At 48.9% G+C, this 12,029-nt stretch overlaps 1 protein-coding gene across 1 annotated transcript in view; it reads right to left on the bottom strand.

Moving 5' to 3' along the window:
* Positions 1-7,808: 7,808 nt before the first annotated feature.
* Positions 7,809-12,029, bottom strand: part of ADRA1B (adrenoceptor alpha 1B) — a 48,828-nt gene continuing 44,607 nt past the window's right edge. The window contains exon 2 of the mRNA XM_055325867.1: positions 7,809-8,407. Coding sequence (XP_055181842.1) covers positions 7,809-8,407 — 599 coding nt within the window. The remainder of the gene's footprint in view (positions 8,408-12,029) is intronic.

Here is a 12,029-nt window from a genome sequence, read left to right as displayed (position 1 = left end):
GGGTCCTGGGATCGAGTCCCACACTGGGCTCCCTGTGAGGGTCCTGCTTCTTCCTCTGTCTATGTCTCTGCCTTCTCTCTGTGTCTCTCATGAATAAATAAAGTCTTTTTTAAAAGAGAGAGAGAAATCCTGCCATTTGAGACCACATGGATGAACCCAGAGGACATTGTGCTAAGTGAAATAAGCCAGATACAGAAAGACAAATACTGTATGATCTCACTTATATGTGGAATCTATAACAGTCTTTTTTTTAAATAAATTTTTATTTATTTATGATAGTCAGAGAGAGAGAGAGAGAGGCAGAGACACAGGCAGAGGGAGAAGCAGGCTCCATGCACCGGGAGCCCGACGTGGGATTCGATCCCGGGTCTCCAGGATCGCGCCCTGGGCCAAAGGCAGGCGCCAAACCGCTGCGCCACCCAGGGATCCCTTATATGTGGAATCTAAAAAGTTGAAGTCATAAAAATGAAGAATAGAAAGGGGGGCAGGAAAGAGAGAAGCTGGTTAAAGGGTATAAAATTCTAGCTATTTGGATTCCAGATGAGTAAGTCCTGGGGAATCTAATCTACAGCATGGTAACTATAGTTAAAAATACTGCATTTGTATATGGGAAACTTGCTGAGAGTAGATCTTAAGTGCTCTTGACAGATATACATAAAAAGTCACTATGTGAGGCTATGAGTATATTAATTAATTAAAGTGTGGTAGTCCCATTTCCCAGTGTATACATGTATCAAAACATCAAGTTGTATACCTTAAATACATACAATTTTTATTTGTTAGTTGTATATCAATAAAGCTGGGGACAAATAATCAAACCACAAAGTACATCCCTTCCTGGCCCAATCTCCTATTCTTTCCTATCATCCTCTGTCTCCTTGGCAAGTCAAGACCAGAAGGGGCCAGACCTCATATGTTGCCCAGTATTTCATTAGCTTCGTCAAGAGAGTGAACACATTTTGGGCACCAGTTAGGCATTACGGGTAATGGTTATGTGCAGGGGTTCCAGGGTCAGACTACCTAAGTAAAAATCTTTCCTTTCTAGTCATCTGTTGCTCTGTAAGAAACTTTTGTGGAAAAGAACAGCAGTGATTTATTGTTACCTGTCATGATTCTGGGGGTAGATGGGGCTCAGTTGAGCAGTTCTCACCCAAAAATCACTTACAGGTCTGATAGTTGAGGCTGGCTGGGCCCTCAGTTGCAGAAACATCTACATGTCGCCTCAGCTTCCTCACAGAATAGCATATAGGTTCCTCTGCTCCTGCTTCTTGCTCATCTCTACTTGGCCGCATCTTTCAGACCTAGCTCAGGTGCCACTTCCTCCATGAAGCCTTTCTGATTCTTTGCAGATGGATGTGAACTTTCTCCTTCCAATTCCCAAAGCCCTTTATTTACATAGCTTCAATGGCATTGAGTAATCACAATGGTCTTTTATTGAGCAATATCATGTGCCAGGCACTGTACTACACACACCATAATACCCTATTGAAACTGATCTTCACAACGACCCTCTGATGAAAGATAGTTGGAAGAAAGGCAGGCAGGGACAAGGGCCCTCCTCCCACCCTCAAAAGAAACCACCCTTAAAAGAATTTTACACTACCCCGGAAGGAGTCCTTCACCCTTTCCTGCCTGATGGATAGATGACAAAAACCTGATCGGATGACAGGTGCCTGGAGGGTGAATCAGATTAAAACAGCTGACCAACAAGCCCATAAAAACGGCTAGACTTAGAAACGCCAGTGGCAACCCTTTTGGGTCCTCTCCCTCCTCCAGAACTTCATATTATCACTTTTCTATCACTCAGTAGATCTTGCTTTGCTGCCCACTGGTCTGTCTGGTCTAACTCTTCATTCTTTTTTTTTTTTTTAAGATTTTATTTATTTATTCATGAGAGAGAGAGAGAGAGAGAGAGAGAGAGAGAGAGAGAGAGAGACAGGCAGAGGGAGAAGCAGGCTCCGTGCCAGGAGCCTGACGCGGGACTCGATCCCGGGACTCCAGGATCATGCCCTGGGCTAAAGGCAGGTGCCAAACCGCTGAGCCACCCAGGGATCCCCCTACCTCTTCATTCTTCGAAGCAGTGTGACCAAGAACTGAGGGTGCTGAAGAAGAAATCTTCTAACACCTCGAAGACATGTATGATTGTTCCTTTTTTACAGATCATGACAACTGCCCCTCAGGGACACTAGGTGACTTGCCCAAGTAGACAAAACTAATAAGTGGCTGAATCAGAATTCTCACCTGGTTCTGCCTGACTCTGTGGTTCTCATGCTTAACCTTTGTGTTACAGGTACGTCTTTCTATCTCATATAAGGTTTTTTTTTTTTTTTTTTTGAGTCCAATTTCCTCTTCCAGACGGAAATTCTCATGAGAGCAAAGCCGGATCTTCTTTGTATCCTTGGCTCCCAGCTTTGTGTAGATGCTGTATGATCATTTGTGGAATAAATGAAAGAACATGGAATGTACAGGTATAAGTGGTTGCTGGCTCAGATAGCATTTGGTGGAGATGGAATATGCCTCCCACACAGGCTGACACTACACATGAGATCAGTCACCAGATTTTAGTGCTTTCCTCTTCTCCAAAGCAAGCCTTTTATAAAGATGCGACATCTCTGAATGAGGCCATTAGCAAGAACCAAAGCTGTTGGTCTTACTAATCCCAATAGAGTTGTCTCCCCAACAGCTTGTCCCTGAGGATTGTGCCTTACAGGCTGGAATCACAGATTGGCAGGGCTTAGTGGTTGTCTCTGGTTCAGTGTTCCTGATGGTCGGTCAGTCAGTAGACAGAGGTCTAGAAAGCGGGGGGACCTAGGGCCTGGCCTTCAGACTCCCATCTCCACTGAGGGGTGCATGTGAAAGCCCTAACAATGGAAACACAGGGGGTGTCAGGCAGTGGGGGCTTCACTAACATTCTTCAGATGTCACTTCCTCCAGGAGGCCTTCCCTGATTAGAATTGTCCCTTCCTCCATCATCAGGGAAGAGGCAGGAGCCTCTGTCAGGAGCCCCCTAGCCCCCTGTTCTACTGCTATTACAGCACATCCATATTCATGCCAGGGACTTATATACTCATTCATCCAAACATATTTGAAAAAATATATATTTGAGCAACTACCATGTGCCAGGTACCACTTTAGAGGCTGAGATAGTGAACAAAACAGACAAAAATCCCCCCCCCATGTAGTGTACGTTTCTAGCGTGTGCTTGAGGAGACAAACATGTGAACAGTGGAATATATAACATGCTAGGTAGTGATAAGTGCTATGGAGAAGAATGAAGTAGGGAAGGGCCACAGGGCATGCTGGGCGGCATTGGCAGCAGGAAGGTCAGTTTGAAAGAGGACGGTCAGAGAAATTGGATAGAAGTGACACTGGAGCACAGATGGTGAAGGAGGTGAGGAAGGAAGGGGCTCTAGGCAGAGGGACCAGAAGTACAAAGGCCCAGAGTGGGGAGTTGGGCTCCCCCGACTTGGAGAACAGCAGAGGTGGCCTGGCTGCAGGGGTGGGAGGGGGGGTAGAGGTACAGAGGAGAAGGGGAAGGAATGGGGGCAGATTACACCTTTATGCCCTGTCCCACCTCTCAACACCCATGCTTTAGCATATTAACGTGAAACAGAGGCTCTGACTCTAGCTAAGCCAGCCAGGAGTAAGCCACTCATCGTCTAGGGGAAGGTTTTCTAGGCAAAGCCAAAGAAAACAGTGTCAAATTCTTGGCTTTTAAGTCTCAGAAGGCAGGGCCAGGTATAAGATGGGAAACCTGTAGGAGGGTGCAAGTTCTTCCAGACTGACCCAGGCCTCCCTCCAGATTCTTTCCCCACTCTCAGCTGGACTACATGAAGATTCCATGGACTGGCAGGGTGGGGTGGAGACGGTTCTGAAGAGACCAGCTGAGAGGAGGTGGTGCAGCTAGAGGCCACCATGTCTGCTTCCAGGACCAATGAGAAGTTCTCACCCCGAGAATCTGCAGTGAGGAGTGGTTGCTGTTCTATTCTTGCCACCAAGAGGCTGACAGTAGCCAGGCCAAGGCCTCTTCTTCATCTGGGGGAGTGATGCTCAATGCTTTGCCCAAGTGCCATCCAATCCTCTTCCAAGAATCCAGGGCACTTAACCCTCACCACCAAGCTCCTGATGGATGATGGAGCCTGACACTCAGGGTCTCACCAAGTGAGGAAGGTTCTGGATCCCCGACTCTGGTTATACACCCCAATGGGATTGCCTGGTGCCTGCCCACCTCTCACCCAGGCTGAGCCCCAGGAGACCCGGGTCAAATATGTTCTCCTCTCTGTGTATACCTCTCTCTGGATTTGATTACTTCCATATTTTGAGGGAGTTGAATCTGTTGAGAAGCTTATAACTTGGGTTTCATGCGTCCATTGGGAAATTCGAGGGGCATGAATTGTAGGGGAAATTTGGGTGGTTACACTCACTTCTTTCTAGTTTTCATCAGATTCTTAAAGGAGCTGCTGATGCAGGAAAAGGTGAGAACTTCTGGAATGGGGGATATATAATGTCACCCACAGGTACTAAAAATAGTGCCTAATATGGGCCAAGCTCTTTATGTTTTTTTCATCCCAAACTTGGGGTGTGTGTGCTAACCATATCCTCAATTTACACACAAGGCAGTTGGCCACAGGAAGGCCAAGGCACCTGGTTCAGGTAGTGGAGTGAGCTTTGAACCCAGGTGTTTAGAGCAGCTGTGTGTGCCCTGCAGTGTCTCCCTGCCCCTGACCTTGTTCCGCATCATAGGATGCACAATCCCTAAGACATCCAGCCTTCCATCACACACCCATTCTGGCTTTGTCACCCTGGAATGTTCTATAACTTTTATTAAATTTCATTTTTCCTTTCAAATCTGGGCTGATCTCCTCTTTGAGTAACACGTTTCTTCATGCTGTAGGACCCAAAATTCTTGTATTCTGTTATAAACTTGTCTTTTTTCTTTAAGGTGGAGCCTGAGTCCTAAAACCCTGGACTTTGATGAATAATACCGAATTCATTTTCTTTGTCCCGTTTATTCAGATTTTCTAAACTTCATATATCGAAGTCAAGACTGAATAGTTAATACCTCTGCTAATAGCTATCACTCATGGGATGTTTCCAAGTGACTGACATGGTGTTGATTTATATTTATGGTTTCATTTGATCTGCCTAATGCCCCTCTGAAGTACTATTATTATCTCCATTTTAAGGAAACTGAGGTTTAGATGGGTGATGGGAGCTGCTCAAGGTCACAGAGCTACTAAATGGCAGAGGTGGGCTTTGAACCCAGATCTGGAGGATTAACCATTACCCCATATTACCAAGCCACTTTACTTTGGTTGGCAGATGTATTCCTGTGTAGGTCTCAGTGGTGACAAGGACCCAGTGGTGTTTGGGTGGCTGCAGAGGATTAAGCAGGGTGGATTGGGAAGTCAGAGTAGAAGGGACTTGTTTCCCCCAAGGGCTCTTGAATTCTGGGCCCTCTCTGGGCCTGACCATACTGAGGTAACCTGAAGAAGTAGTGTAATGCAGACTCTGGAAGCCAGGCCCTATGGGGATGTGTGCCACTGCTTGGCCAACCTTCCTTCTGGAAAAAGGCAGGAGGCTGCTGCTGTCGTCCTGTGTTGCCTGTGTGGACTCCAAATACTGGTGATGTGAGAAGTTATCAGAACCGAGCAGCTCAGGAAATGCCTTTGGTGCCTGTGGTCCAAATTACAACTTGCACCTACCCAGTGAGTCACAGTTTGGTGTTGATACCACAATTATCTCATTGAATCCTTTGGGCTTCCTGGTAGGCTGTGATGATCATGTCCATTTGATAGATGGGAAAACACCAGAAGAGGTGGTGGGTGGGGGGGGGGAGTGAACTGCTCAAGGTCACACAGGGTCAAGAGTTGAACCCAGGTCCTACTGACTCTAAGTCTCGCTTGCACTAGACCAATGATTTCTTTTCTTTCTTTCTTTCTTTTTTTTTAAAAAAAGATTTTATTTATTTATTCATGAGACACACACACACACACACACACACACACACAGAGACAGAGACACAGGTAGAGGGAGAAGCAGGCTCCATACAGGGAGCCCGACGTTGGACTTGATCCTGGGTCCCCAGGATCACACCCTGGGCTGAAGGCGGCGCTAAATCGCTGAGCCACGGGGGCTGCCCAAGACCAGTGATTTTCAAACCTCATTCTGTGGAGTCCTCCTCTGGTGCTTGGGGCAGGCCAGAGCAAGGGGCTGTGCAGGAGGGCAATCAAGGGGTTGAGGCTCTGTTGTCCCTTTCCTTCTTCACTGGAGGCAGCTATGCCTGATACCCCTACACTTTTCAGTTACATAAACTATTGCTCCTTTTCACTAAGCATTTTCTATTCAATCACCTACAGAATAAATGATTGATGTACTAACCTTACTGGAAAAGTCTCCTGCCATTTGAAAAAGTATGAAGCTCAGGATAGAAAAAGCAAATTGGGAAGAGAAAAAGATTGAGGTGGGTATGTTTCTGTCCTGCTTTTTGAAATTCAGGGAAGAAAAACGCTTCTTGTTTTGCTCCCCATCCTATAATGATAATGGCAACAACAACAATGACAATAATAATAATTATTATTATAGCAAACTGGAGGCTTTTAGAGGCAGAAAAGACTTTAGAATCAATCCCATCATTACACAGACAGGAAACCAATATCCAGAAAGGGAATGTGGCTTTCTCAAGGTCATGCAGTGAATCCGTGGAAAACCTGAGGCTAGAATGGAGGTTACCTTCTCCCAGGTGTGCTCCACCTCTCCACTTCCTCAGTACTTCTTTCCCAGGCAAGCTCCTCAGTTAGCAGAGCTTCAGAGGGTCCTTGTGCTCAGGTATAGTGCTTGGTCACATGGGTCCTTATCTTATCCAGAAAATTCTTCAGTTTGGATTTCTGCATCGGGCTCGGTGGACATAGGGAAGCAATGGAGTGTCTGGCCTAGGGAGGCGGAGGAGGTGAAAGGAACAAACCCCCCTCTCTGCCTGAGTCCCGGCCCCTCTCAAGCGACAGGCCCACCTGCTGTCCTGGCCACAGAACCCCAGCTGAGACCGGGATCCCCAGGACCAGGCCAGGCATTGCCCAGTGTTGCCCACAGCAGGAGGATTAGATATGCTGAAGGTCAAGAGCAAGGAAGCTCTCCCACGGGCTGCCTCACTTTGCAGCCACCGGGTCAGATTTGTTTAGCTGTGGGAGGCGGGACTGGCAAGGGCAGAAGCGGCGGGCGCCGAGGGGCTCCTGCGCACAGGACCCAGGACCCTTGGCACCGACGGGGACTCAGCTGAAGAGGAAGAGGGACTCCAGATCCCGCCCACCGCCCTGTTCACAAACTGCTCGAAGGCGCACGGGAGCAACGACCTTTAATGTCCGATTTGTTTCCGACCCCGGCCGAGGGCCACCCAACACTCGGGGAGGGCGGAGGAGCGGCCGGACGGGCGCGAGGTGCCAGGCCGACGGCGCCCCCGCTGCCCCCGGCGCACGCTCGCTCCGCCCCCGCGCGGGCGGCCGCACCCACGCGCGCACGCAGACCACACGGACTCGCACAGACACACGCACGTGTACCCACGGTTACATACGTGCACACAGGGACTCGTTTGGGTATGTACAGAGAGACAGACGGACATCCCGGCCGGCGCCGGGGCCCCCAGGCTCTCGGCATGCTCGCCCAGCTCTCGCTGTACCTGGCACCCATGCCCCTGCCAGCAAAGCAGCTGCCCCCTCCCGCCCCCCCGCCTCCCCCGGGCGCCGCCGCCCCCCCCCCTCCGCCCGCCCTCCCCCCACGAGGGTTTCCGCCCCCCTCCCCCCCTGCAGGCCCCCCTAAAACTGCCCGGGCGCCAGGGGCATGTTGGTCTTGAAGCCCGGCTGCCCGTTGGCCACGTCGGGCGCGGCCTCGCAGGCGCCGTCGCCGGCCGCGGGGCTCCGGTGCTCGGCCAGGAGCTTGAAGGTGAAGAGCGGGCCCGAGTCCTGGCGGCCGCGGCGGCCGGGGGGCTCGGGCGCGGGCAGGCTCAGCAGCGCGCCGGGCGCCTTCCACTCGGGGAAGGCGCACAGCTCGACGGGCGGCGGCGCGGCGCGGCCCAGGTAGCCGGGGCTCGGCGAGGCCGACGGGAGGGTCCGCTGGCTGCCGCTCAGGCAGCTGCCGCTGTCGTCCAGCGAGTCCTTGCGCGACTGCGAGCGCTCCAGGGAGCCGCCGCGCGTCCACGGCCGGTAGGTGTAGGCGCAGCCGCCCAGGCGGCGGCGGCGGCGGCGGCGGCGGCGGCGGCCGCGACACTGGCAGCCGAGGATGCGCACGAAGGCGCGCTTGAACTCCTTGCTGGAGCACGGGTAGATGATGGGGTTGAGGCAGCTGTTGAAGTAGCCCAGCCAGAACACCACCTTGAACACGGCGTCGGGGGGCTTCAGGGTGGAGAACAGGGAGCCTGCGGGGGGGCGGGGCACGGGCAGAAAGAGACAGCAAGTGGTGAGTAGTGAGGCCCGCCCCGCCGCGCCCCGCCGCGCGCCCCGCCCGGCGCCTTCTCCGCCCGCACCGCCCGCCTCTCCGGCTCCCCGGGAGCGAATCCGACTTTCATCTCCAGGGCCAGCCTCCGCAACGCCCCCTTCACCCCTATAAGACCGTTCCTGGCCTGGCTGACCGGCCCCCGAGCTCCCCGTTCTCTCGCTTTTCCAAGGCAGGGCTCACGGCCTTCTAGCTCAGCCGTAGCTATCATCACCTGCGTTTGCACAGCTCGTGGGTCGCGGGCATTGTGCCAGGTAGGCGCTGTAGCTGCGTCATTTTGTCCTACAAAAGGCCTCGGAGCGGACGCCCCCTTTATTCCCGCAGCAAATAGGAGAGGTCTTAAAGACCTAGATGTGAAAGGGCACACTTTAAAAGTTAGAGAAGACAAGGTAAAGGACGATGTTTTTGATCCTGAAAAGAAAACGACTTAACACCTCAGACACATAAACTATGAGGCAAGGATGAGAGAAGGTATTTCCAATGTTTAAGACGGTCGAGGGATGGGTACTTAAGGATATAAAAGGAACTCCTGCAAGTCGACAAGAAAAAGGAGCATTCCCGATGTGGGCAAAGAAAATGAATAGGCAATTTACAAAACAGGAAACCCTAGGGCCAAGATGCTCAAAATATTAGGGAGTCAAATAAATTACAATGAAAACCATAGGCCAAGATGCTCAAAATATTAGGGAGTCAAGTAAATTACAATGAAACATAGGCCAAGATGCTCGAAATATTAGGGAGTCAAATAAATTACAATGTAAACCACACAGAGATACAACGTGTCTGTTGGGCTGGCAAAAATCAGGAAGTTGGAGAGTGCTAAGTGTAGGCAGGGTTGTGGGGACATGGGGAGCCTTCTTAAGGGCTAGTGGAGGCACAGGCTGTGAAGCAGTGCTGAAGACTCTGGCCCCACTTGGTCTCATTAAGTATATTTACAGACCTCTTAACCCAAAAGTTCTGCGCTAAGGCATAGATCTCAAAGAATTTTCACACAGGTCCATAAGGGGACATGCATGAGTATGCTCAGAGCAGTGTTGCTTATGATGACGGAGAGTTAGAGAGAACCTAGGTGTCCCTCACTGGGAATTATGGAAAGGGTGAGTGGGCTAGATGCCTAGTGCAGCGATTGTGCCACACTTAGAGCCCTGGATGGCATGTCCATGTAGCAATATGGAAAGATCCTAAAAACATCATTCTTTATGAACAAATAGGAAACAGAATGGAGATTTACAACATAATACTATTTAAGTAACACACCAAACAACCACACACATTTTGCAAAAAACACTTTCAAATAATGTCAAACACAAAATGGTTGCCTGAGGGGGTAGGCAGAGGGAAATGGGAATACAAGGAAATAAATCAATAAAGTAAGAGAGAGGCCTTCCAGTGAGATGCTATGATGGAAAAACATGATTAACTCATCCCTCTAATTTCAGAGCCAGAAACATTTTATGGCAATATTAAATTAAAAACAATTTTCATTTTAAATGCAAGGCAACTAAGACTTGGAGAGGGTAAATGACTTGCCCCAGGTTACACAGCCTGTTGGCAGTATAGCTGGGATTTAAACTAAGTTCTGCTTGAATACAAAATATGGTTTTCAAATGGTATTTATAAGACCCTTTGTGGAAAAATCAGAAAATACAAAAAAGCAAACAAAAATTATTTTGAAAGCACACATAACCCTGCAATGCAGAGTAATCACATTTGGTGTATATACCTTCAGATTTTTTCCCCTGTTGTATAACGCATTTTTAAATGTTTTGATAAATGCAATCATACGTTATAGGACCTTCCTTCCTCCCTCAGTCCCTCCTTTCCTTTCTTTCTTTTTTGTTATTTCAAACCATGTCTCTGGGCTCCTGGTGCAGGGCTAAGCCCTGCAAGAGTTTAAACTTAGAAAGAGCATTTATCCAGGGGCACCTGAGTGGCTCAGTCAGTTAAGCATCCAGCTTTTGATTTCAGCTCAGGTCATGATCTTAGGGTCGTGAGATCAAGTCCCGTGTTGGGCTTATTGCTCAGCATGGAGTCTGCTCCAAATTCTCTCTCCCTCTATCTCTCCCCCCTCTAAATAAATGAATAAAGTCTTAAAAAAAGAAAGAGGGCTACCCATACCTGGATGTAAGTGCTAATTATAAATGTACTTTTTTTTTAAAGTTTATTTAAGTAATCTCTACACCCAACGTGGGGCTCAAACTCACGACTCTGAGATCAAGAAGCTCATGCTGTAGCAACTGAGCCAGCCAGGCAACTCACTACACTGATTCTTATCCCAACTCAGGGGGAAATGTGGGAGTGGGCTATACATTCTTGGTTTGCTTTAAAGGAGACAGATAAGGGCACCACTTTGTGGTCTGATTTGTGGCAAGGTCAGCACCATTATGTTTTCATCCCACCATCCCAGATCCTTCGCTGTATGGAAGGCCCCCACTGAAATACACACATGGCATGTGAACACCTAATATCCATGACTGGATGAGTTGTCTCTGACCATGGGGATGTCCTTGTTTCTGTCACTGAGTCTGAAGGGCATAGGCACTGGTCTTGACAAATGCAAAGCTGGAGAATACATTTTGGGAGAAGTGGAGAGAGGGCAGAAAAGTAGGAAGCCTTGTACATTACCCTGGAGGGTAAGTGCTGATGAGCGTGTGTACAGGTAGGCACACTGTCTTAATGAGGACCCTCAGGCCCCAGGTGTGGGGATGCATAGGCAGTAGTGGCAAAAGCAAGGACATTAAGATTAGGAGAGCATGCTTGCTAAAAACAAACTCGTAGCTTTGCTTGCCAACCCCATTGAAGATGATAGTAAAATGTGAATGGCTTGACAGGGATACATCCTTAGGGATTGGCTCTTTTAAAGGCCAACCATAATGCTAACTGCTAATATTCATCAGAACCACTGTTTATATTGTATGTGTGCTCTGTACAGGTCCTGTGCTAAACCCTTTATACCATTAGCCGATTTAATTATTGAAATAATCCTTTGATGAAGGTATTATTGTTGGTCTCGTTTTACGGATCAGGGCACCAACATATGATAGTAATAGCTCTTTACATTTTTATACATTTATTCATTCGCTCATTCATTCATTCCACAAATACTGAGTTCCTGCTAAGTGCCAGGCATGAAGCCAAGTTACGGGGATACAGAGATGACTTGGGGTGTGGTCTCTGCCCCATGGTGGCCCACAGGCAAGTGGGGAGACAGACATAGTAACAGGTCATTGCAACAGAGCACACATGGCATTATGAGAGTGGCATAAATGTTACTGTGTCCCCCCCCCATGCCCAGATGGCATTTCTTTCTGGTTCTTCATTGCCATCATATTGGAAGCCCCTTATCAAGGACAAAGATGGGCTGGCTCTTTGCCTTGATTTTCTTACAAAGTATTTTTCAAGGACTATGGCTCTGAGAAGTATTCAGCTAAAAGTAAGGGAATTATGCTGACTTTTTTTTTCATAGCAGTTATTTATAGCCACATTGTGAGTTTGGACTCCCTGAGCTACTTGTTCCTCTGAGAAGAAGGTCATTCTTTGCCTTC

The sequence above is a fragment of the Nyctereutes procyonoides genome, unplaced genomic scaffold, assembly GCF_905146905.1.
Source record: "Nyctereutes procyonoides isolate TBG_1078 unplaced genomic scaffold, NYPRO_anot_genome, whole genome shotgun sequence".
Lineage (NCBI taxonomy): Eukaryota > Metazoa > Chordata > Mammalia > Carnivora > Canidae > Nyctereutes > Nyctereutes procyonoides.
The sequence above is the reverse complement of the archived record's forward strand: the minus strand, read 5'-3'. Positions and strand labels throughout refer to the sequence as shown.